Source organism: Suncus etruscus, chromosome 3 (assembly GCF_024139225.1).
Source record: "Suncus etruscus isolate mSunEtr1 chromosome 3, mSunEtr1.pri.cur, whole genome shotgun sequence".
NCBI classification, from domain to species: Eukaryota; Metazoa; Chordata; class Mammalia; order Eulipotyphla; family Soricidae; genus Suncus; species Suncus etruscus.
This window is the reverse complement of record NC_064850.1, coordinates 112106450-112133538: the sequence shown is the minus strand read 5'-3', so window position 1 is coordinate 112133538 and position 27089 is coordinate 112106450. Positions and strand designations below refer to the sequence as shown.

At 43.3% G+C, this 27089-nt stretch overlaps 1 protein-coding gene across 4 annotated transcripts in view; it reads left to right on the top strand.

The window, feature by feature from the left end:
• DCLK2 (doublecortin like kinase 2) overlaps positions 1-27089 on the top strand; it is a 151282-nt gene that overhangs the window by 105522 nt on the left and 18671 nt on the right. For 2 of the 4 annotated variants that reach the window (XM_049770038.1, XM_049770035.1), the window contains 5 exons: positions 10635-10707; positions 12050-12158; positions 15220-15277; positions 24377-24496; positions 24699-24845. In XM_049770038.1, coding sequence (XP_049625995.1) covers positions 10635-10707; positions 12050-12158; positions 15220-15277; positions 24377-24496; positions 24699-24845 — 507 coding nt within the window. Of the gene's footprint in view, positions 1-10631; positions 10708-12049; positions 12159-15219; positions 15278-24376; positions 24497-24698; positions 24846-27089 lie in introns of all 4 variants that reach the window. The other 2 variants (XM_049770037.1, XM_049770034.1) reach the window with 1 other exon arrangement.

Here is a 27089-nt window from a genome sequence, read left to right as displayed (position 1 = left end):
AGGGGCTGTTTTTAATCGGCAGGAAGTCTTCACCAATGTTCAGCCCAGTCAGAGGCTTTTATGGCTTTGGGGTGGAGAATCTTGTCATAGAGAATCAGGAAATTAACAAAAGCCAAGAAATTCAGCCAGGTTGTCAAAGCGGCCCCTGACACTCATGCCAGGAACACAGCTGTGTGTGTGTGTGTGTGTGTGTGTGTGTGTGTGTGTGTGTGTGTGTGTGCGCGCGCGCGCGTGCGTGCTCGCGCGCGTGAGTGCATGCATGCGTAACTGAATTTTACAAAGTAGGGAATGAAGCAAGGCTAGAAGAATTTGAAATTCTGTCACAATTACTCCCCTTCGTTCCCACCTTTGTGCAAATTTCTGGAAATCGTTTTGGTGTTTTGGAGAGAACATGGCAAAGGAAATGCAGTCAAAGTCATTTCAGGCCCAGATTTGTCTGCTGTGGAACCTAATGAGAACAGTGGAAAGAGTCCCTGCACCCAAGTCCTCCATCTCTAATAGTTCGGAGGGACGCTCCTGTCTCTCAGGCAAGTTAGCACAGAATTCAGGCCTTTGAAGGGCTGGACCAAAGCCAGGAGAGGAAGGAAGCAAAGCCTTTGTCAAACTGTGAGTCAATATTTGCAGGGCGGGAGAGCAAGAAAGAGCAGGACCACACAGCTATGATGTGCTTTCTGTTTTGTTTTTTTTTGGGGGGGGGCAGTTGGGCCATACCTGGTGGTGCTCATGGGTTACTCCTGCTCTGTGTTTAGAAATCACTCCTGGCAGGCTCAGGGGACCGTGTGGGGTGCTGGGGATTGAACCCATGCAAGGCAAAAGCCATACCCACTGTGTTATCTCTCTCCCCCATCCCCATGATTTTTTTTTAAATGCAGGACAGGAAGACCTTAGGGCAACTGAAAAAGTTGTAGTTTGATTATAACTTTGGATTTTGGGTTTGGTTTTGTAGTTGTATGAAACCAGAGCTCAGGAAAGTTATGAAAGGGCCCTTGTCTTTCGGTTTTTATTTTATAGTGGGAGAAACTGAGGCTCAGAAACGAGCTTGTCCATGCCACAGAGCTAATGCAGGAAGCGAGGGGCTAGCCTCCTTGAATGCAGTCTACTGTAGTTCGATCCTTGCACCACATGGAGTCCCCTGAGTTAGCCTGGAGTGATCCCTGAATGCAGAACAGGAAGTAAGTCCTGACATTGCTAGGCAATCAAAGAAAAGAGATGTAGTTTGGAAATGATGGATCAGGCCCAGCAAAGTGCCAGGTGCTGCGTGGGTAGCATTGTTTATTGTTGAGCCATGTCAGGTTCATCTCGTGAGAGCTGGGCACAGGCTGAAGTCCCTAGGCTCCAGCACCCAGGCTCCAGCACCACCAGCCCCAGGACAGTGAAGCGCCCAGCCAGATATGCCAGTCAGATGACAGGAGCTCATGGCGTGGCCACATTTTCATCAAAGGTCCATTGCAGGTCTCCAGTTAGTGCACAACTGCAGTTCTTCCCAGAAGCTGTATGCCACCCACTACCCTTATCTATACTGGATAGTCTTCGGGTTTTATTATACTGAAACCTTCTTTGAAAGTCAATTTCCAGGACCCAAGATATAAGGATAAAACACTTTGCGTGCATGTGGCCAACCTTAGTTCAAGCCCTGGTACCCCATAGGTCCTCCTGAGCACAGAAGCATGAGTAAGCACTGAGCACCACTGGATGTGGCGTCTATCCAAAATAATAATAATAACAATAACAACAATAACAATAACAACTATCATTAACTTAAAATAAATTAAGTTTCTAAGAACCTGTTCTCAAGCCAGTCACATATGAGAAGAGCACCCAAGGGCGTGGAAATCAGTGGCCAAGGTGCCTGGGACCACCTGCAGGCCTTTTTTCTCTGCCTTCTCTGCCTCTTTTTTGCTTTGTTATTTCTTTTTTAAAAATATATTAAACCTGGGGCCAGGGTGGTGGCGCAAGTGATAGGGCGTTTGCCTTGCACATGCTAACCTAGGACAGACTGCGGTTCAATCTCCGGCATCCCATATGGTCCCCCAAGCCAGGAGTGATTTCTGAGTGCATAGCCAGGAGTAACCCGTGAGCGTCACCGGTGTGGCTAACTCCCCCCCCACCCCGCAAATGTATTGAATCACCATGATTGAGTTCCCTCTACCCTTGGCCCCAGTTTCTCTACCATCCTGGCCTGCCTTTATGCCAGGCACTTTTCCCTTTTTCTTTTTTCCTTTTAGGCACAGTGGTTCGCAATAGTGTTACTGAAAGTGTATTATGCATATCACTTTACCTCTTTTTAGTACCCTGTTTTTACCCAAATTGACCACCACCCCCTTCATTGTTGTAGTAGCCCCTTCCCAGTCCTAACATCTGATCCCCTCACTATAGTCCTACAAAGGACCATCACAAAGAATAGTAACCAGTGTTGGTGTGGCTGCAGAGCAGAAGAACCCTCATTCACTGCTGCTGGGAATGTCGATTAGTCCAGCCTTTTGGGAAAATAGTATGGGCATTATTCAAAAAACTAAGAATTAAGCTTCTATATGACTCAGCAATTTAACTCCTGGGAATATATTTAGAGTCCCAAAACAAAGCTCAGAAAAGGCACTTGTACCTCTCGATGTTCATTGAGGCACTGTTCACAATAGCTAAAATCTCAAAACAACTCAAGTGCCCAGGAAAAGAATGAATAAAGAAGCCATGGTACATCTACACAAAGGGATACTATACAGCTATGACAAAAGATGAAGTCTTTTGTGATAGCACAGTGGCAGGGTATTTGCCTTACACGCAATGATCTGGGGTGGACCCAGGGTCCATCCTTGGTATCCCATATGGTCCCCCAGCCTGCCAGGAGTGATTTCTGAGAGCAGAGCCAGGAGCAACCCCTAAATATCGCCTGGTATGGCCTAAAAACAAAACAAAAAGAAAAGAAAAGATGAAGTCATGAAATTGGCTACTGCATGGATGGAATCGGAGAGTATCATACTAAATGAAATGAGTCACAGGGAGCAGGACAGACACAGAATGATTGGACTCCTTTATGGGAGAGGAAGAAATAATGTGGGAGAATCATGCCTGAAGACAATGGAAACAAAGGCAGGAGAGCTGGTCCTCCTAAGGAGGGTCCTTTGTCTCTCTGCCTTTTACCAGCCACTCAGTTCCCAAGTCTGCTCTAATTCCCTCAGGAGACTTGTCCTCCCTGTGAAGGGCCATGAAGAGTCTCTCCCCTTGCTGCATTGCTTTGTTCTCCAGTCAGGCCTTTATTTTGCTTTCCCAGCACTTCCTTCTAAGTCCTGGAATTTTTCCTCCCTCCCTCCCTCCTCCTTCCCTCCCACCTTCCTCTTTCCATTCCCTCCTCTTCTTTTCTCCTTCCTTCCTTCCTTCCTTCCTTCCTTCCTTCCTTCCTTCCTTCCTTCTTCCTTCCTTCCTTCCTTCCTTCCTTCCTTCCTTCCTTCCTTCCTTCCTTCCTTCCTTCCTTCCTTCCTTCCTTCCTTCCTTCCTTCCTTCCTTCCCTTCTTCCCCTTCCTTCCTTTCTTCCTTCCCTCCTTTCTTCCCTCCCTTCTTTCCCTCCCTCCTTCCCTCCTTCCTTCCTTGCCTCCTTTCTTCCCTCTCTCCTTCATTCCCTTTCTCCTTCCTCCTTCCCTCTCTCCTTCCTCTCTCCCTCTTTTCCTGCTTTCTTGCTTTGCAACACTGTCTACAATAGGGTTTCATGTAGGCAATGTTACAGCATTACAGCATCACACTTTCCATCAGCATTCCCAACCTTCCCCATTTCCCAGTGTTGGTTAACTCAGTTCTGTAGACCAGTTCTCAGGCTCTGTTGCCATTTGTTATTCCCCTACTGTGTTTCTTTATATCTCACATATGAGGGAGCTCATTCTGTGCCTGTCCCTCTTCTTTTGGCTATTTCACTCAGCATGATTCCCTCCTGAGCCATCCATCTAGCAGCAACTTGATGGTTTCATCTTTTCTTCTAGCCAAGAACCTTCCATTGTGTATATACACCATGCTTTCTTGGCTGTCATTTGTTTTTGGACACTTCAGCTGTTTCCAGGTTTTGGCTATTGTGAATAGTGCTGCAATGAACAAAGGAGCACAAATGTCTTTCTGGGGAAATAGTTTTTTAGGCATTTGGTATAGGTGCCAAGAAATGGAATTGCTGCATTGTGCTGAAGCTCAATTCTTAGTTTTTTGAGAAGCTTCCATATTGTTTTCCAGAAAGATTGGATCAGTGGCCATTCCCACCAGCAGTGGGTGAGGGTTCTTTTTTCCTACATTTCCATTAACACTGGTTGTTTTTGTTATTTTTGTTGTGTCCAGCCTCACTGATGTGAGAAATTTCATTGTTATTTTGACTTAGATTTTCCTGATCATAAGGAATACAAAGAAATTTTTCTTATACCTTTAGGCCATCTGCATATTTTCTTTGAGGAAATTTCTGTTCCTCCCAGGTCTCTATTTTTGACAGTTTTTTTTTATTATTATTAAAGGGCTTCATATATCTGACTATTAACCATTTGTCAGATGAGTGGTGGGTAAACACTGTGGGGTCACCACTAACATTTACTTCTCTTAAACCCCATCTTCCTGATTTCTGCTTTTTCCCTTGACCCCTGCCATAATCTTGTAAGTCCTCTGTTTCTTACAATCACTTCGATCTGGTTGATGAAGTTCCCAGTGGGGATATTTACTCTGCTCAAATCACAGTATTTTCTTGGGGACAGATAGGTAATAAAGAGTACTAAATATGTCATCAGCTGCCAGATGGATGAAGAAAGCATTTCCCTGAAATTTAATTCATCCTCTATGTCCTAACTGAAGACTTTCAAGGCTGTAGTAACTCAAGGCTTCAGAATTGGGGGCATATCTGTGGACACGGAGGAGGAATAAAATGTTTTGATGCTGGAACATGTGCCCGGAGGCTGTCTACTGTGAGTGTTCTTGTTGGTTGAAAGAAGAAAGAAAAAAAAAAAAAGAGGAACATTTGGAACATTCTCCAACATCTTGAGATTATAAACTGTCTGATGTGCTGATGTTTTATCCAAGGGTGTCTCCTGGGTCTGCTGGTGGTGAAAGATTGCCCAGATTTGTGAAGTGTGATGAAAGGGCTGGTAGTATCTCAGACTGACTGGCAGAGTTAAAGTGGAGCACTCTGACCTCCTGAACTTCCAAACTTCTTTTCCAAGCTGTGAAATGTAAATCCACAGTAGCTGCTGACCTCGGACATTTTCACTTTCCCCTGGAGGTTTGGCTTTCCTTTGGTATTTAAACTAGTTCATAATCTTTTCCACTGAAAGACTTGCCTTGTTTTCGACTCCCTCTTTCTCTGTCTGTCTGTCTGTCTCTTTTTATGGCCTCTAAAGATTGAGTGGTAAGTTCATCTCTGAGTGGGACTGAGAATGGCGATAGAAACAAAGGCCAAAGAGAGACAGTGCTATTTTGGGGAACTGGAGGCCTTGTGGACCTGATCCTATTGGCAATCAGAGTTTTGCATCTTGTAGTTGCTCAGTGAGGAAAAGCATTTGGTTGGCAAATGGCTCAGTGGGGCTGACCACTCTCCCTTTTGTGGGGATGGGAGTGGGGGCTTGTAGATGGAGCCAGTGTAGGACTTTTGGCTAAATGTGAGGTCTATGTTCACCGACATGCCTTTTGTTCATGCAAGTGGCTGTTGGATAACCTGAAAGGGAGATTGGATGGGGTTAGGGAATGGGGCTGTGTGTGACTGTGCCAACTCTGTTGGCCAGCAAGGGTCATCTTTCACACACCCTCCATGCATTCGGAACCAAGGACATTCCCCTCAGCTGATGACCAGGTAAAACATGTAATTCATAGTAATCATAGAACCACTTTCCTTTCATTTTAAAACTCTATGAATCTATAATATATAGTCAAAAAGTGGACAGTATAGATAAGTAATCTCTCTTTTATTTATTTTATTATTATTGCTTTGTTCTTTTCTTTTATACAAAATTTAAATTTTTTTATTTAATCACCATGATTACAAAATTTTTATGCTCGGGTTTCAGTAATAGAATTATACTATCCTTCACCAGTGCAATCTTCCTGTCACCAATTTCCTCCATTTTTTTCCTCCCTCACTCCAACCTACCTGCCTGACTTTCAGATAGGCATTCTGTCTCTCTCCCTCACTATTATTGTTATGGCAGTTGTCATCATAGTTAGTGCTCTAGCTGCACTCACTGCTCTTTGTGGCAAGCTTCATATCCTGATCTGGTCCTCCTGGAATTTAGTTCTATTGTCTCTGGATATTGTTGCCACACTGTCTTTTATTTTTCTTATATTCTGCAGAGGAATTAGACTTTTATGTCTATCCCTTTACCTCTGGCTCATTTTACTCAGCATAATTTCTCCTTTAACTAGAGCTCTCTGTTCTCTAAGGAAAGAGGGATGGCCTAAAGTCAAGCCTGATCAGAAACCACTACCTCTTTGTGCTATCTTTCCCATCTCTGGAATGGTGTCTCCGAAGCTTTGCCTAAAGGAGAATTCTTAGAAAAGTTGCTCTACAGGGTTCCATCTGCCAGGCAGTTTGTGGACAGTGCCATAGAGAAGAATTCAACAGGTGATAGGCAGACCTCTATGAGCAGAGCTGAAGAAGGGACATCCTAGCTAGTTTCTGGCTTCAAGCTTAGTGATGGAATCCTCACAGGAACACAGGCAGTCAGTGCTGGCAGTAGACAAGCCTGTGTCCTGTCTGCTGCTCTGAATCCACTGACTCTATGCTCTTTTGAAAGACCCCTGTCACCATGTACGGAGGTTCTGTGCTGGTCTAGGCCAGTAGGTTGTTTACTAAGGTGGTAGCACTGATCAGAGGAACAGAGATGTCAGCTGGTACCTTCCCAGAGGTCCCTTTCATCAACAATGATGTTGACTGCTGTTCCATTCTGAATGTACACACACCAATTTTGTTTACTGTATCACCCGGTCAGCAGCCCTAGTGCCTCTCATCTTGATAAATGAAGCTGAGTCTGGGGTCTTGCTGCCAAGAGGCTCCTTGAAATGGTACTAGCCCTCAGAGATAGTCCTGTGACTCAGTCTCTTGTTTCATTCCTAACATTGGTAATAAGGATCCCAATGATCACAGATCCAAGAGAAGATAAACCTGAGCCAAGGAGATGGCTCCAAGGGTTGCAGCAGAAGCTTGGCATTCAGATGCCCAGGGTTTAATTCCTGGCACCTCAGAACCCCCTAATCCCAAGTACTGCTGGGGATAGCCCTGGCATGCCTCAGCATCTCTGAGCCTGAGTATTGAATGCTCTGACCACAGAGCTGGGCATTTTGTTGCCAGAAGTGGTTCAGGGATCTCCCCAGCACTTACTGGGAGCCCCCTCCCCAGAGTGTAGGAGTTTCCTGTTCTTATGTTGTGGGGCCACATAAGGTAACTCTAAGGGACTCACACTGGTTTAATCTCCAGCATATTTCATCTTGTCCCCTGAGCTGCCAGGAGTGATTTCTGAGTGTAGAGCTAGGAGTAACCCCTGAGTGTCACCAGGTGTGGTCAAACCAAAATGCCATTATAGTTATAATCAGAAACTGTTCTGTAGAGGTTATCAGCACTATCTATACTTTGAATCATTTGTGGAGCTCTGGAAACACTCGTGTCTGGTATGCACCCCCTGGGATTCTTGAATCTGGGTTGTAGCCGGGCAGTACAATTCTTCAAACCATCCCAGCCAAACAATGAGAAGCACTACTTTCTAGCAACTACCAGATGCAAAGGAGTCTATTGTTGACTTTAAAATATAAAAATTGCCGGTGAGATAGCATGGAGGTAAGACGTTTGCCTTTCATGCAGAAGGTCATTGGTTCGAATCTCGGCATCCCATATGGTCCCCCATACCTGCCAGGAGTGATTTCTGATGTAGAGCAAGGAGTAACCCCTCAGCGCTGCTGGGTGTGACCCAAAAACCAAATATATATATAAATTAAGGCAGGAGTGATAGTATAGCAGATAGGATACTTGCCTTGTATGCAGCTGATCCAGATTCAATTCTTGTCATCATATATTGTCCCCTGAGCACTTCCAGGAGTAATTTCTGAGCCGAGTCAGGAGTAAGGCCTGAGCATTGTTGAATATGTTTCAACCCCCCTACTCTGAAGTGTAAAATTATGTTGTAGGAATAGTTTTCTTAAGGAAGTTCTTGGGGAACAGGGAATTTCATGGCCAAAACTAACCCACTCTATGTTTTTCTAAATAAAGTTTTATTGGGACATGTCCATGTTCTTTTGTTTGCCTCTAGTCTTTGAACTCTTTATCCTACAATGCCAGAGGTTGAGTGGTTCTGACCATTTGACCCCACAGTGCATACTCTTATTTTTTCCACAGCAGCCAACGTAGAAAATGGCATGAATCCATTTTTATGGTGCCCTTAAGGAAGACAACTTATTGCACATGAATATTTCCTAAATCTTGTTTAAGTACTTTATTTAATGAAAAGTCACAATGAAGCAGTGCCTACTAGACTCCGTGGTCAAGAGTAAGAGTCTAGGATGCATTGTTGATAGAGCCAGTTTTGCTAATTTTTTTAAAGTGTCTAGTTTTGAGCAAAACGTGACAATTTTAGCATAGTACTTAACTTTTTTTCTCAAAGATTAAGCTTTATAGAAATCATCCTCTCAACCAGTGTTTCTAAAACATGTTCCAACCATGATCCCCTCCCATTGTTTCCTTGTTCGTTGGACTCTTGTGCCCTTCTAATTGACCTCTAGACTTATACTGTAAGACTTATAGGTAGACTTATACTTACTAGACTTTCACCTGTGGTCTTCTTGGAATAGCTCAAGGCCCATTAGGGGCTATGTGCCCCATACCAGTGGAGAAACCTGCACTTATCAAAGAAATTTAGTGTGGAGACCTGACTTAATTTCTGCTGAAAAGATATGAATGAGTGCTACTAATGATAAAATGTCCTCAGTCACCCAGGAATGTCTTTTTTACTCTGTTTTTGTTCTGTTTTTGTTTTTGAGCCACAATCATGGTGTTTAGGGTTTACTCCCGGTTCTATGTCGAAGGATCACTCCTGGCAGACTCAGGGGACCATATGGGATGCTGGGATCAAACCTGAGTTGACTGCAGGCAAAGAAAATGCCCTACCAATTGTACTGTAATTCAGGCCCCCATGAATGCCTTTTTATATGATGCTAGCAGGTAGGAACCCTTTGTAACCTTTTCAGCTTTGTTTCAAGGCTTTTGTAAAAAGTCAGTGTTGAGGTGGTAAGTGGGTGTGTCACCAGCCATGCAACTATGCTGCAGTGCCTCTGTCTCCTTCACTTTTTCTCCTGACCAAACAGAAACCCCTTTGGAAGTACACTCTTTTATTTATTTATGTATTTATGTATGTATTTATTTATTTATTTTTGGTTTTTGGTTTTTGGGTTACACCTGGCTGCACTCAGGGGTTACTCCTGGCTCTATGCTCAGAAATTGCTCCAGGCATGCTCGGGGGACCATATGGGATGCCGGGATTCAAGCCACCATTCTTCTGCATGCAAGGCAAATGCCCTACCTACATGCTATCTGCCATCTTTTATACCATTTGGAGGAGAAACTGGTTAGCATGCCCCTTGTAGACTCTTTCTCTGAGCTTCTTATTTTTTGGAAAGGGGATTGGGTCACACCCAGCAGCACTCAGGGGTTCCGCCTAGCTCTGTGCTCAAAAAACACCCCTGGCAGGCTCAGGGGACCATATGGGATGCCAGGATTTAAACAGCCATCTGTTTGGTGTTGGCTGTGTGCAAGGCAAATGCCTTACTGCTGTGCTATTGCTCTGGTCCCTTTCTCTGAGCTTCTGTATTATCACTGATGCTTTCATCCAGCATGACTGAAGTCTGTGTCCATAGGTGCTGTATGGTTTGTTGGGGTTTAGTGTTGAATAGAACAGACATTGTAGGACAGAGATTACCAGGGTGGTGATATGGTTGGTTGGGGGGGGGGGGCCAATAGGGAAAACACTTGTGTTTGGTTTTTGGCATTGACTTTTGGGCCACACCTGGAGGTGCTCAAACTATTTCCAGGTTACTACTTGGGTGTCACACCTGTCAGTGCTTGGGGACCATGTGGTGTTGGGGATAGAATGCAAAGCCTTGAGCTGTCTTCCCAACCAGTTTGAGGTTTTGTTTTCCTTGGGTTCCTAGTAGTAATTTTCCTTATAATGCTCAAGAGGAATTTTTGGTGAAGAAGGTTAGTGAGGGCTGTACTCTATCTAGGCTCTGAGACTCCAGAGGGTGTGGAATGATTCAGAGTCCTATGGGTTGGGCTGGCACTCTGAGACACTCACCTTTGGCAGAATACAGCAATAGGGCTTGGGGACTGGGATCTGTAAGAATCATCTTAGGGTCACCAGTGGTTCTAAGCTTTATTTTGCTGCCAATATGTATCCTGTTCAGCTGTGACACCTTCTAGTCTAACCTGCCTTATATTGAGCTCAAATGTAGCCTTATATCAACAGAGCTAAACAAGTTTAGCTTTCAGTGTGATAGATGTCGGAAGAAATGTGCTATAAGAAGAAAAGCTTCCTCTGTAGAGTCCTACACTTATGTGAGATAAGTTTTCTGTGACCTGAGGCTGGCCAGAGACAAAATTATGTTTGTTCTCATCAGTGACCACCACTTTCCCCTTCCAGCAGATTCCCACACATGGCAGGTCATCTTCCACTGTGAATGGGGTACCTGAGCTGGATCGTTGCCTGAGCCCTGAAGGTAACTCTAATAACTGACTGTTATATAGTCTGTTTATGCAGACTTGGTGGCCAACCCCAAACTGCTAAGTTACCATTTTCCCACACAGGACCTGGGCATATCCCCAATTAGACCATTTAGCTCTAGAGGACAAGGTCTGTGCAATCTCCTTGTTCATGAGTCTATCCCAGTTGAAGTAGGAGTGACCCGTAGCATTGCATAGAGGGCCATATGTGGTGCTGGTTATTTGAATAAGGTTGGTGATACAATGCAAAATCAGTACCTGACCCCTGTCCTATCTCTCTGAAAGACAAGAACATGTCTTGTTATATATCCCATATGTGTTGTGCACCAGAGTTACCTATGAAACATTTTTTTTTGTTTTTGGGCCACACCCAGCTATGCTCAGGGGTCACTCCTGGCTTTTTTGCTCAGAAATAGCTCCTGGCAGGCATGGGGGACCATGTGGGACGCCGGGATTTGAACCAACCACCTTAGGTCCTGAATCGGCTGCTGCAAGGCAAACACCGCTGTGCTATCTTTCCAGCCCCTATGAAACATTTTCTATCTTTAGCTATTTCTTCCTTCTGCCCTGTCTTTTTTTTTGGGGGGGGGTATGGAGACTGAGCTAAAAATTAGCCTTCACATTGTATCATCTCTGAATAAAATTTTGTTTTCTGGAAAATCTTGAAAATTTTTGTCTTGAATTAAATTCCCACTAGTGGGACTAGAAAGATAGTACATTGGGTAAGGTAATTGCCTTGCATACAGCTGCCCTGGAATCAATTCCTGGCATCCCATATGTTTCCCAAGCCCTTTACCAGGAGTAATCCCTGAGCATTGCTGGGTATGGCCCCGAAACAAATTCCTCACAGTTGTCCCCTTAATATTTCTCAAGAGTCAACAAAACAAATTTATAGAGTTTTTGTTATATTTTCCCCCCAATACTACTATTTATGTTATCTGACATCTCAGGAATTTGCTAGATTTATGAATGTTGGTTTCTGACTCTAGTGAACAATCTCAAAAGGAAATTGGTGATTCGGGGGTTCTATTTAGAAAATAGGCTTGATTCTTTAGTTTCATTATACTTTTTTTGGAGGGGGTCACACTTGGTAGCACTCAGGGGTTACTCCTGGCTCTATGCTCAGAATTTGCTCCTGGCAGGCTCAGGGGACCAATGGGATGCTGGGATTCAAACCACTGTCCTTCTGCATGCAAGGCAAACGCCCTACCTCCATGCCATCTCTCCGCCTCTTCGTTATACTTTGACACAATGCATCATAATTGATTTATCAGATATGGGGGATCCAGGTGAGATGCCCCTGTATTCATTAGACTCTGCTGTTATCCATGTTTGCAGGTGTGAATGGAAATAGATGCTCAGACTCATCAACTCTTCTTGGGAAATATAAGATTGGGAAAGTCATCGGCGATGGCAACTTTGCTGTAGTCAAGGAGTGCACAGACCGGTGAGTGGACCAGGGAGACAGTCATTTACTGCCTGCACAGGCAATTTTCCCTTGGTTTTATTCTTTTTGTTTGTTTGTTTGTTTGTTTGTTTTTGGGTCACACCAGGCAGCGCTCAGGGGTTACTCCTGGCTCTATGCTCAGAAATCACCCCTGGCAGGCACAGGGGACCATATGGGATGCTGGGATTCGAACCACGTTCCTTCTGCATGAAGGGCAAATGCCTTCCTCCATGCTACCTCTCCAGCCCCTTGGCTTTATTCTTACCCAGATGAACAGAACGCATGCAATTTGTCTCTCTTCCTTGCCTAAGAGTTTCTACCCCTGGAATCAGCTGGTTCCCATTCCCACAAGCAGTTAGTTTGTAAAGTTGATATGGAGCATTCCCTGGGGTGCAACCCTGCCTCACTTGATTGGGCTTAACCATGAGCTAGAGAGGAAAGAGTAAAATTCACTGAGGAATAAGAGAAAGATTTATTCTAACACTAATGTTAGAATTGTCCCAATTCATTCGAAGCCCACAGTGTTCTAAGTAAACTCTTCCATTGAAATTGTCCAAGACCCATGAGCCCTATCTCTACTGAAGGTCAGAATGGGGCAGGGGTGGGGTGTGAAGATGTGATCCAGAAATTGGGCACCAGATTCATAGCTGTGAAGCCCTGCATTCTATTCCTGGCACTGAAAAAGAAAAAAAAATCAGAACCAGCCAACTTCCTGCTTGTATATTAGAGTTGTGCTGTAGCTAAGCTGGCTGAATTTTGTCTAAGATGCTGGATTCTCCTGTGGCAAGAAGAGTGTTCTTTTGAGATTTGGGTTTTTTATAAACAATCCCAGAACTGGAAGGACTCCAGTTAATGTGAAGTCATTACCGTATTTATTCTAAGTCTGTAGGGACAATTCTTAATGACTGTGAGGACTTTTCCAGAAACTTGTGAGAACTGCAATTTCCCCCCAATTCTCCAGGTAGGTTCTATATCAGTGTACAAAAGACACCATCTTTGACTTTTGTTTTTAATGTTGAGTCATACCTGTGGAACTCCTGGGGTTACTCTCAGCTTTGCACTCAGGGATCATTCCTGGTTGGTGCCGGGAGTTGACTTGGGTTGGCAGCATGTAAGGCAAGTACCCTACCCACTTACTATCATACTGGCATCAGAATACCAACCTTTTAAAGAGCCCCCATCTTATATTTTTTGGATAGTTAAAAAAAGTGCTGTTCTTCACTTGGAGCATTGTGCTTCACAATATTATTAAGATTAGGATTTCATGCACCCCAACTGCCCCAGAGTATCGGCTCCCCTCCACTTCTGTCTGCGAGGCCCTTCCTGAGACAGCTCCTTTGCTGGCTCAGTTCTGTAGACCAATTCTCCAGTTCTGTTGCCCTCGACCATGTTTTGATCTATACTGTGAGTAGATAAAAACAAAACAAAACATGAAGCCAGAACTATAGTACAACAGGCAGGTGCTTGCCTAGCATGTGTCTGACCTGGGTTCAGTCCCTGGTGTCCCTTGTGGTCCCTTAAGCTCTGCCATGAGTGCTTCCTGAGTGCAGAGCAAGGAGTAAGCCCTGAGCACTGCCAGGTGTGGCTCAAAAACAATCCAAGGAAGCTATTCTTGTGCAAATGCTCCTCCGTGTGTCCTGTGACCACACGCAAAGCAGCTACATTTAGGGAAATATGTCCCAGCAGGGCTGTGGTGTTCCTTATTGAACATTTTTTCTGCAGCAAAAGATATTTTGGGGCATGCTCAGATTAAATGATGTAGGTGATCAAATCTTTTTTTTTTTTTTTTTTTTTTTGGTTTTTTTTGGGCCACACCCGGTGACGCTCAGGGGTTACTCCTGGCTATGCGCTCAGAAGTCGCTCCTGGCTTGGGGGACCATATGGGACGCCGGGGGATCGAACCGCGGTCCGTCTCCTAGGCTAGCGCAGATAAGGCAGGCACCTTACCTCGAGCGCCACCGCCCGGCCCCAGGTGATCAAATCTTAAATAACACCAACTAGGTTATTGTATAAGAGTAGATTATCTTTCTAGTATCAGATATGGACTAGTACCAGGTGAGGTTGGTTCATAATACAGCACCAATTCTAATTGGAACTTAGATTGAGATATGACTATTGAAATTCTTAGATCCTTTCAGTTTTCAATTGTGTTTTAATTAGTGACTAAGATATGATATGAATGTAAAGATATCACCAAATGCTAATAGTTTATAGTTACTTTAGTTCATTTGGGGGGGGTCACACCTAGCTGCATTCAGGGGTTACTCCTGGCCTTACACTCAGAAAATGCTCCTGGCAGGCCTGGGGGACCATATCAGATGCCAGAATTCAAACCACCGTCCTTCTGCATGCAAGGCAAATGCCCTACCTCCATGCTATCTCTCCGGCCCCTACTTTAATTCATTTTTCTTCATTTTATTCTGATTTTCAAAGAGAACCATTTTAAGAATTATGCATGGAAAAGATTATTTCTTTATGTGGGGAAGAAGTGTGTTTGAACCACTTCTGGTGGTTCTCATAACTTATGCCTGTCTCTGTGCTCAGGGATCAATCCTCTGCCATGAACCAAACTAGAGGTACAAAGCAAGCACAATTGTCCCTCTACTATATCTCCAGTTCACAAAACCATTTCCTGTCCAATTCTGGTACAACAAAATCAAGCACTTTAAAGGTGTGTTAGTGATGGGGTCAATGTAATAGTACAGTGAGTAGAGCATTTGCCTTGAACACGGCTGACCCAAGTTCTATCCTCAGCATCCCAATTTATTGCTCCCTGAGCAAGAGTGGTTCCTGAACACAGAACCAGGAGTAAGACGTGAGCACATCTGAGCCTCCACAATAAAACATAAAAAGGTGCTTTAGAATACTGATATGTGATCACTGATATATTCACAAGAGGAGACCGTGGTGGTGGGTAATGTTCTCTGAGGCACTGGCCCCTGACGTACCAGCATTGGCTGATGCCACCACTATGCAGGGCCCTGAGTCTGTCAAGATTCAGGAGTGTTGGCATCTTTCTCTCTTGTCTTTCATTCACTACCTTCCTCTGGTTGTTTTCTAGATCCACGGGAAAGGAGTTTGCCCTAAAGATAATAGACAAGGCCAAGTGCTGTGGCAAGGTACAGTATCCGTGGATGTTGGCACAGGTGTTATCTTACATTCTGTGCAGTCCTGAATTTCGGCTAGGTCTATTGCACGGGCTTTGCTGTGACAAGATCTTAACTAATTGCTCTGGAAGCGCGCGCGCGTGTGTGTGTGTGTGTGTGTGTGTGTGTGTGTGTGTGTGTGTGTGTGTGTGTGAGTGTTTAAGCCACTCCCAGTGGTCTCCGGGATTACACTCATCCTGCACTCCTGGATCACTCCTGGTGGGTTCAAGGGACCAGATGAGATGGGGAAGGGGCTCAAACCCGGGTCAGCTATGTGCAGGGCAAGCGCCTGCCCACTCTACTATCTCTCCAACCAGTAAAATGTTTCTCTTTTTATCTGGCAATTTAAGTAGAACATACCATAATTTTAAGAGTCAAGTTCTAAACAAACCGCATTAAAGAACTTTTTTAAAAGCAATCGGAAAAATTGCTATGGGAAGGATACTGTGTATCTGATTAAGATATAAACAGATACTGTATTTTCCAGTGTATAAGACAACCCTTCAACCCATGTAAAACTTCCTAAAAGTTGGGAGTCATTTTATATGCCGGTATACGGTATGCTGAAACTTATTCCAGCTTCAGGGACGAGTGATCCACCCCCCTCTTACTTTTAAGAAGTAACTTACTTTTAAGACTTTTAGGAGGATTTTTGTCAATAATTGAAAAACAGTCTTTATGTGCAGAACAGTTTGGTCCTGTAAGTGCTGATGGAAATGGTCACTTGAATCACTTGGATGTTGGTTTTTTTCTAATTGTTATTAAACATTCTCTTTTCTTTCTTTCTTTCTTTCTTTCTTTCTTTCTTTCTTTCTTTCTTTCTTTCTTTCTTTCTTTCTTTCTTTCTTTCTTTCTTTCTTTCTTTCTTTCTTTCTTTCTTTCTTTCTTTCTTTCTTTCTTTCTTTCTTTCTTCCTTCCTTCCTTCCTTCCTTCCTTCCTTCCTTCCTTCCTTCCTTCCTTCCTTCCTTCCTTCCTTCCTTCCTTCCTTCCTTCCTTCCTTCCTTCCTTCCTTCCTTCCTTCCTTCCTTCCTTCCTTCCTTCCTTCCTTCCTTCCTTCCTTCCTTCCTTCTTTCTTTCTTTTTTTTTTTTTGTGGTTTTTGGGTCACACCCGGCAGTGCTCAGGGGTTATTCCTGGCTCCAGGCTCAGAAATTGCTCCTGGCAGGTACGGGGAACCATATGGGATGCCGGGATTCAAACCGATGACCTCCTGCATGAAAGGCAAATGCCTTACCTCCATGCTATCTCTCCGGTTCCTGAACATTCTATTTTCATAATTTATGATTATATATTTATTTCTACCCTTATATTTTGTATTTAAATGACTAGTTCCCTATAACTCCATAAAAGGGCCAGAATGATATACAGCAGGGAGGGCACTTGTCTAGCAAATCCAGACTTGATCCCCAGCATCATATGTGAACCTCCAAGCCTGCCAGGATCAATTCCTGAGTGCAGAACTAGGAATAAATCCTGAGCATAGCCCAAAATAATAATGAAAAAAAGGCCTCTAAATTTAAACTTCCAAAACTTGATTTGTTTTAAGTAAGTTGATTTTCCTATTAGATTTTGGGGTGTGATATGGTGGTGCACACCAGTGGCAAATGCCCTCCCTACCTGCTGTACTATTGTTCAAGCCTCACCATTAGATTTTATTTTTAGGAAAATATAGAGTAGAAAATTCTCCTAAAAGTTTTCGAAGGAAGGGGACAGAACTATAGGAAGGACAGTAGAAAGGGTGTTTGCCTTGCACACAGCCAACCTGGGTTGTCTCCGGCATCCCATAAAGTCCCCTGAGCCCTGCCAAGAGTTAATTCTTGAGCATAGAGCCAGAAGTTACCCATGACCATCACCAGGTGTGTCCCTCCCCCAACAAAACAAAATTAACACAAAAGCAAAATTACAAACCAACAACAATGTTTAGGGAGAGGAAGAAGTGACTAGAGACGACAAAGATAACAGAGAAGGGTGTAGGCACTTCAGTTTACTGAAGGAGTAATCTTGTTCTACAAAACCAGAGAAATGGGCCTGAAGGACTAATACTGGAATTGAGGCTCATATATTCCATTCGCCCAATTGAATACCTGAACACCAAGCAGGAAAGAATGTCCGAGCACTGCCATGTGACCCCAAATGTAAACAAAAACGGGGAAGTCAGCTCTGTTTTTCTTTTAGTTTTGGGGTTACCCACCTGGAGATGCTCAAGAGTCACTCCTGGCTTTGCACTCAGGAATTACTCTTGGTGGGGCATAGAGGGACTATACGGGATGCCAGAGATCAATTCAGGGTCAGCTGAAGCAAGACAATTGCCTCTTCCAGTGACTCTATCTCCCCAGCCCCATGATTTAAGTAATCATGTTACTTAAACTACAATTTACAAAAGTCAGTAGAATTGTTATTTTAGGATGTTATTGGTTGGTTATGATCTATGGGTTTTATGTAGAAAATTAATCCTTGGGACAAAGTGCAGTGAGTAGAATATTTACCTTAGATGTGGCCAACCCAGGCTCCATCACCTGCATCCCATATGGCCAGCTGACTGTCATCACCAGGAGTAATTCAAGAGTACAGAGCCAGTCATATGCCCTGAGTATGATCCTCCAGGTGTGACTCCCCCAACAATGAAAGAAATTAATCTTGAAAATATCAGTGTATTATTAAAGTGTATTATTCATTCAGACATGGTTATATCAGAATTTTGACTTTTAATGACTGCTGAAACCCAATTACTAACATATTTGTAACCATGGTGCTTAAATAAATTATTATTTTCTAAAACTTTATATATTGATTGATTAATTGGTTGTTGAGCCACAGCCAATGGTGCTCAGGGGTTACTCCTGGCTCTGCACTCAGAAATTGCCCCTGGCAGGCTGGAGGACCATATGAGTGCCCAGAATCTAACAGGGTCCCTCCCAGATCTGCTGCATGCAAGGCAAATGCCCTATCACTGTGCTATCTCTCCGGCCCAAGAAATTATATTTTAAAAAAGATAATTAAACAGGAATTGGATCAAGAGTGTCCTCACTTAGAGGACATCATTGTTGGGAATTTGAGACTCCTTGGTTCCACCAGCAGTGCTCAGTCCATGCATCATGTAGTAGATAAAAGTCCTTCCTGTTGGCCTGCCTTGCCTCACTGAGTACAGAGGTATGATTATACCTCTTCTTCGGAGCAGGAGATTGTGAGATATGCTTATGGAGACTGTAGAAAAGTCTGTATTTCTTGTGCATTTAGTCATTCTTCTGTGTCTGATGTTTTCTTCTGTTCCATGGGATATATGTATTGAATTTTCACCAGATTGGAAACCCAAGGCTTTCTGTCTGGTGCTTAAAAATGGTCTTTCATTTCCTTTCTCCAGATCTGCTTTCACTCTACAGGTAATGGGCCCACACAGGACAGAAACCTATTGTTTCTTTCTAAGGCTCTTAGAATACAGGACCTCAATCTGGTGCCTTCTAACAACGGCAATATATTTTCTTTTTTTATTATTTTTTATTTATAATATATTTAAGCATCTTGATTACAAATATGATTGTGATTAGGTTTCAGTCATGTAAAGAACACCCCCCTTCACCAGTGCAACATTCCCACCACCAATGTCCCAAATCTCCCTCCATCCCACCCTACCCCCACCTGCACTCTAGACAGACTTTCCAGTTCCCTCATTCATTCACATGGTTATGGTAGTTCTCAGTGTAGTTATTTCTATAACTGCACTCACCACTCTTTGTAGTGAGCTTCATGAAGTGAGCTGGAAGCTCCAGCCCTCCTCTCATTGTCTCAGGATTGTTGCAAACATGACTTTTATTTTTCTTAAAACCCATAGATGAGTGAGACTATTCTGTGTGTGTGTCTCTCTCTCCCTGTGACTTATTTCACTTAGCATGATAGATTCCATTACATCCATGTATAGGAAAATTTTATGACTTCATCTCTCCTGACGGCTGCATAATATTCCATTGGGTATATTACCACAGTTTCTTTAGCCATTCATCTGTGTAAGGGCATCTTGGTTGTTTCCAGAGCCTGGCTATTATGAATAGTGCTCCAATAAATATAGGTGTGAGGAAGGAGTTTTTGTATTGTATTCTTGTGTTCTTAGGGTATGTCCCTAGGAGTGGAATAGCTGGGTCGAATGGGAGCTCAATTTCCAGTTTTTGGAGGAATCTTCATATCTTTTTTCATAGAGATTGGACTAGAAGGCATTCCCATTAGCAGTGGATAAGAGTTCCTTTCTCTCCACATCCCCGCCAGCACGGATTGTTCTTGTTCTTTGTGATGTGTGACAATCTCTGTGGTGTAAGATGGTATCTCATTATTGTTTTGATTTGATCTCCCTGATGATTAGTGATGTGGAGCATTTTTTCATGTGCCTTTTGGCCATTTGTATTTCTTTTTTATCAAAGTGTCTGTTCATTTCATCTCCCCATTTTTTGATAGGATTAGATGTTTTTTCTTGTAAAGTTCTGTCAGTGCCCTGTATATTTTGGAGATTAGCCCCTTATTTGATGGGTATTGGGTGAATAGTTTCTCCCACTCAGTGGGTGGCTCTTGTATCCTGGGCACTATTTCTTTTGAGGTGCAGAAGCTTCTCAGCTTAATGTATTCCCATCTGTTGATCTCTGCTTTCACTTGTTTGGAAAGTGCCGTTTCCTCCTTGAAGATGCCTTTAGTCTCAATGTCATGGAGTGTTTTACCTACGTGTTGTTCTATATACCTTATGGTATCAGGTCTGATATCTAGGTCTTTAATCCATTTGGATTTTACCTTTGAAAATGTTGTTAACTGGGGGTCTATGTTTGCTTTTTTGCAAGTGGCTAACCAGTTCTGCTAGCACCACTTGTTGAAGAGGTTTTCTCTGCTCCACTTAGGATTTCTTTCTCCTTTGTCAAATATTTTCTAAGTTTTCTTGTTTTTATTAATTTTTTTTTTTAGAGTCACAGTGGCTATGCTCACAGCTAACTACTAGCTCTGTGCTTGGGGCTGTTTTTGGTGGTGCTTGGAGCACCATGTGCTAGGCATTTAAACCCAAGTCAGCTGAATGTAAGGCAAGTGTCTTCCTCACTCATTGTAGCCAGGTCTCTGGCTCTGTTTACAAGTTCAAAATCCATGTTCCCTCCAGAGGCTCAAGACGAAAGTCTGCTCTTTGACTTTCAGAACATCTGGAGACTTGATGGTATTCCATGGTATTTTGTTGTTGTTTTTGTTGTTGGGCCACAACTGGCAATGCTCTGAACTCAGGAATTACTCTTGGAGGTACTTGAGGGACCATTTGGGATGCTTAGGATAAAACCTGGGTCAATCGATTGCAAAGCAAGCTCCCTACCCACTGTATTTGATGGTAACATCTATCTTCATCTTCCCATCTCCATCCCTGTGCTTATTGCTTCTCAGAAGTAAACCTTACCCTGCCTCTCAGGAACTATGATGCCCTAGCGTCAGATAACTCAAGGAAAGATATTGTTTCAGAACAAGTTTTTTTGTTTGTTTTGTTTTGGGGGGCCACACCCTGTAGTGCTCAGGGGTTACTCCTGGCTATACTCAGGGGTCATTCCTAGTGGTGCTCAGGAGACCATGTGGGATGCTGGGGATTGACTCAAGTCAGCTGCGTGCAAGTCCTACCCACTGTGCTGTTGCTCTGGCCCCTGTTTCAGGACATGTTTTGGGTTTTAGGCCATACCCAGTGATGCTTCAGAGCTACTTCAGGCTCAGTGCTCAGAGGGTTGCTCCCAGCAGTACTTGGGGGAAACTTGTATTTCCGAGAATCATAGCTGGGATTGTTGGCATGCAAGGAGAACATAGTTCTCAACCACTGTGCTGTTTCAGACTCTGGTTTCAGAATCAGCAGTCACATTTGCAGTTTGCATTTTCCAAATGTAGGAGTGTTTATACTTAGAACAGCTAAAGTCACTGCAGACCATGAACACTGAGTTCATTCATTCGCTCAAGTACATCACACTTCCTGTAGTACTTGGTGGAAGCATTACCCACACCACCTCACTGTAGCAGGCAGAGGCAGTGAGAGCTGTGGTTAGCAAGGGGAGCTCTGTGGGTAAGGAGAGATCCAGTCTGGTCCTGAGGAGTGAAAAGGAATCATCAATCACGCCAAATTGAGGCCAGAGAAAGAGTATGGGGGTTATGGCCCTTGTCTTGCACATGGCCAATCATGATTCAAACACTGGTTTCTTGAGCACTGCCAGGAGTGACTCCACAGAGCCAGAAGTTGGCCCTATACACTGCTAGGTATGATTTCCAAATAAACATAATGTAAAATTTCCAGGGCAAACTCAGTGCATATGTGAGATCCAGAGGAGAGCTTGGCTGTAGGGCTAGAGAGAAGTGTACATTCTTACACTGAAGGTTGTCTGGGTGGGGATAAGGATTGGTCTTACCAAAGAGGGAGGGAAGGGGGTTCAGCAGGAATTCACTCTTCTCTGGACAAAAGGAGATGAGAGGACTCAGAAGAAAGATTGTGGGGTGAGGAAAGGAAAGAAAGATGAGTTCTTTGCTTTGGGAAAGTTGTTTATTATTTATATTTTATTGCTATTTATACATTTAAAAACCCACCTGGCCAATGATAAGGAAAGCCCTGTCTTTTGCCAAATTAACAGCTTTCTTTGTCATTAACTCTCAACCAGAGCTGTGGAAGATTGCCAGGAAAGGATTCATATGTAAATTATTTGGAGATAGGACCTTGAATCACTTAACATAAATAATAAAAGACATTTGAATAATGTAAGTTGTGTGCAGTTCAAGGCACAGCACAAAGGGTGCTCAGATTCTATTTAAAATTATTTTCCTGGAAAACATGATCTGGAGAAATGAGAAACATCACAAAGGGCCACACAGGAAATAGGAAGATTTCCTCCAGTAACCGTACTGTGATGCTACTTGTGTTTGCTTTAGACTGATGATTAGTTGAAAAGTAGATTGCTCCTTCCAGGACAGTTTGAAGGGGTCAGTCAGAGAGACTCAGTTTCTAAGACTCCAAAGAACGTTCCTGCATGTCCAAAGCACTTGCCTGTGTTCAGTGCTGGTACAGTGAAGGCAGTGGTGGTAGTGGCAGAAGTGCTGGGCTGTGAGCTCAGCGTTTGTGATGCCAAGTGACCTCTCTGGTCCAGCATTTGTCTCTGCAGTCAGGCCTCTCAGGTCTTTTATTCAGGGGTGGAGTTTTTCTCTCTTCACCTGCCTTCCTTGGGAGACTACCTCTATTTTCTGCTCAAGGAATTAAAAATGTTTAGTGCCAAAGGGATAGTAAACAGTTAAGCATTTGTCTTGTATGCAGCATACTATGGTTTGATTGCAGACACCATATCTAATCTTTTTGATCACCACCAGGAGTAGACTCCAAGCATCACTGGATGTGGTCCCAAAACTTTATTCAACTTTGATGCATTGCTTTCTCCCTCTCTCCCTCCGTCACCCCCTCCCTCCTACACCCCTCTCTTCCTCTTTCCCTGCCTTCCTTCCTTCCTTCTAAAGTGTTAAGACCTTACATACCTGGTCAGAGTAAGACAGAGTGAATTCCTCTGTTCTTTGGTTCTTTCCCATATTTCTGATTGGCCTCTGTTTTATCACTTGCCAATGGTGACTTGGATAACATGCTGTTGTCAACACTCTAGTAATTGACCCCAGCCCCAGCCATGGGCAGAAATTTGCAACAGATTTTCTCTGGGTGTTATTTATTCAGTTGCTATTATTTATATTTCCCTCTATTGTTAGAATGAATTTGGGATGGTTTATATTTTAAAAAATATATTGATGTAAAGATAACACCCATAAGGGTATCCTAGACTAGAGATTATCTTATTACTTCAGTGGACACTAATTTTAGTTCAGAGATTCATGGTAGCAAAGACCAAGGTGGAAATATGAGACAGACAGACACACAGAGTGAGATAGATAGGAAGGTCTGTAGGGAGCAAAGTGTAGCTTTTACAAGATCAGTTTATAGGGGCCCGGAGAGATAGCACAGCGGCGTTTGCCTTGCGAGCAGCCGATCCAGGACCAAAGGTGGTTGGTTCGAATCCCGGTGTCCCATATGGTCCCCCGTACCTGCCAGGGGCTATTTCTGAGCAGACAGCCAGGAGTAACCCCTGAGCAACGCTGGATGTGGCCCAAAAACAAACAAAAAAAAGATCAGTTTATATAGTGCCATAGTTTAAAACCTTGAATGTGGGGTCAGAGAGCACCCTACCTGTGAGCCCTGAGCACCATCACATGTGGTCAGAAAATCTAAAAAAACAAAACAGACTTAGAGTGTATGAAAGGGTAGTTAACATATTTTACAGAGCACTCCCTAAATTCAAAATAAGTAGATTTCCTAAGTAGATTTAATGAGGGTCAGGAAACGTGACATTCAGTTTTTATTTAGTAGAGCCATAGTTGTTTTGAGTTTGTATTTGTTGCACTGAGAGCAATTTCTTTATTGGAGGATAAATATTTTACTGTACCACATAATACTCAGGACTGATAATAATAAAAAGGTGTTTTCAGAGGAGAAAATTACACAATGAGTTAAAGTGAGAATACTGGTACATGTGGGGACTAGAGTATTTCCTGATTTCTAAAATACAATCTGATGAGGAATTTCCATCTGGTAAATCACAGAAGCAGAAAATTTCTTTTTATGAATATCAACATGAAATTCATATTCATAGTGAATAAGGAGTTAGGGTCCAAAAAAAGTTAATGTTAGAAATGACTACTTCTGTTAGCACTGCAGACTTTTAGTTTAGTGCCTAAAACGTATTTCTGAGTGTAGATGACATCAAAAAGTGAGGGTTCCAGTTGCATTACAAAGCACCAACACCTCCAGTGTTTCTGCCCCTGGAAGTAATCAAGAGGCAGGAAGGCAGCTCACTTTATTTCAGGGACTTGGAGACATTGTTTCTTCTACGTCAGTGACCTGTCACATAGCTTGTCTTGCTGGTCCAGTTGGGATTATCTGGGTGCCTATGAGATGCTTCCTTTATCATCAGCTTAGCAGCCCAGAGCAGTTCCCAGATGATAACAGGAAGAACAGAGATGTCTGATTTCTGATCTCCCCTCTCTACACCCTCACTTGGCAGGAGCATCTGATCGAGAACGAAGTGTCAATTCTGCGCCGGGTGAAGCACCCCAATATCATCATGCTGGTGGAGGAGATGGAGACAGCCCTGGAGCTCTTCCTGGTGATGGAGCTGGTCAAAGTAAGAGCAGAGATTTCCGGCACTCACCTCATTCTAGAAGGATCCATCTGAATAGTGCTTGGCTGTGTGCAAACTTTCCTTACTTGGCAATGCTTCCATTTTAGTGTCACTTGTGTCATTTCTTGGTTCTGTCCCAGGCAGATGTACCTTCTCTGTTACCTTCTCTCTCGGCTTTCTGACATGTTCTCTCTTGTCCTTGTAGGGAGGCGACCTCTTTGATGCTATTACCTCTTCCACCAAGTACACAGAGAGAGATGGCAGCGCTATGGTGTATAACCTGGCCAATGCCCTCAGGTACCTCCATGGCCTCAGCATTGTGCACAGGGACATCAAGCCTGAGAACCTATTGGTAGGTACATTGCCTCTGCTCTTTCTGCTACACCCAATGCCTTTGTCCAAGTGCCTGCAGCTCTGTGCAGCACCAGAATGGGCAATGAAATCCTCCAAGCCCCACAACTATCCTGGAATGATGTGGGATCAGATGCAATTGAATGGTGCTTTGCTTTGCCTTTGCTCACAGGGGTTAGATTTCCAGCAGGGGAGCTAATAATTCTACACCAGTTTTCCTCAACTGGGACCATATGTCTCTATGTAGAGACCCAAGATATTCCAAGGGGACCAGAGAAGAAAATCATGAGATTGGGGCTGGAGTAATAGCACAGCAAGTAGGATGTTTGCCTTGCAAATGGCTAACCCAGGACCAATCCGAGTTCGATCCCCAGCATCCCATATGGTACCACAAGCCTAGGAGTGATTTATGAGCACAGAGTGGGGAGTAATCTCTGAGTGATACCAGTGTGGCCCACCCAGCCCCCAAAGAAAAGAAAAAGAAAATCATGAGATTTTCTGATGAAGGAAGTAAAAACTGAAGAAAACAGAAGTGACTGAGAAGATAAAACAGTTGGGAAAAGGTCGAGCCACATAGGCTCTTGTCAGTTTGGCTATAAATGATGAAAAGAACTTACACGTACAAAACCAACACAAAGCATGACTCCATGGCCCTAAAAACATTAGTGGATATTTATTATTGATTGTGTCTCTGCATCTTTTTTTAGCATTTAGAAAACATTTGAGTTTACTTTGTTGCAGTTGTTTGTTTGGGGGCAAAACCCAGCATGCTCTGGAGCCAGCTAAGTGAGAGTAGGGGGGAAGTCTGGCCTCCTGCATGCTGAGTATATGCTGATACTCTGGCCCCTGGCCTTGACTCCCTGCTTCCTTCACCTACATTTTTTGTTTTGTTTTGTTTTGTTGTTTGTTTTTTGGTCACACCCAGCAGCGCTCAGGGGCTACTCCTGGCTCTACACTCAGAAATCAGTCCTGGCAGGCTCGGGGGACCATATGGGAGAGATTCGAACCACCGTCCTTCTGCATGCAAGGCAAATGCCCTACCTCCATGTCATTTCTCCGGCCCCTCTTCACCCACATTTTGATGTACAGACTGATGGAAGAAGAGCAAAGAATAAAAATATTTTTAAATGTTGTCAGGAAATAAACCCAGGGCTTCAAAACATGCAAGGCAAATGCTCTACCACTGGACTATATTCCCAGTCCGGAAATTATTAATTACATTTGATATTTTATTCTATTTATTTTTGTTCTGGATCCACACTTGGCTTTGATCAGAACTTACTCCTGCCTCTGAACTCTGGGACCACTCTTGGCAGGCTTGGGGGATCATTTAGGATGCTGGAGTTCAAACCCAGGTCACTTTGTGCAAGATAAATGCCCTATATGCTGTATTAATTGCTTAAGCCCCTGCTTTTTTATTTTAGGCACCATGATTCTTTTTTTTCTTGCTTTTTATCAAATCACTGAGAATTACAGGAATATTTATTATTGAATTTCTGGAATACATTGTTCCAACACCAGTCACTTCAACCGTGTCCACTACCTTCTATGAATGTCACTAGTTTCCCACCTGTATGCTTCTGTGGATAACACTTTTATACTCACTGCATTGTTCGACTGTTACCTTCCTTAACTTTTTCCTTCCCTACCCCTTCCCAACCAAGCCTCCAACTGAGGACCAATTATCTTGCTTTTTGTTTCTATTGCTATTGGGCATTTAATATTTCCCTATGAAGTTTTTTTATGTCCCACATGTAAGAGAGCTCATTCTGAGTCTATTCCTCTTCCTATGACTGACTTCACTCAACTTGATAGTCTCCAGATCCATCCACATTGCAGCAAATTGCATGACTTTATCTTTTCTTACTGTTAAGTAGTAATCTGTTGTGTATGGATGAGTACCATAGTTTCTATACAGTCATCTGTTCATGGGAGTTTGCATTGTTTCCATATTTTGGCTACTGTATATAGATCTGCAATGAACATAGGAGTGCAGTTGTCTTTTCTGCATTGTTTTGGGCCCTTGGATATTCTTAGGAATGAAATTGATGAATCATATGAGTGGGAGAAACTATTCACCCAATAGCCATCAGATAAGGGACTAATATCCAAAATATACAAGGCACTGACAGAACTTTACAAGAAAAAAAAAAACATCTAATCACTTAGTTTTTCTTATAGAGATAGTTTTGAGTCTATGAAATTCCGGAGCTCTTTATCTATAAAGTTCTGTATACTTCCTTCA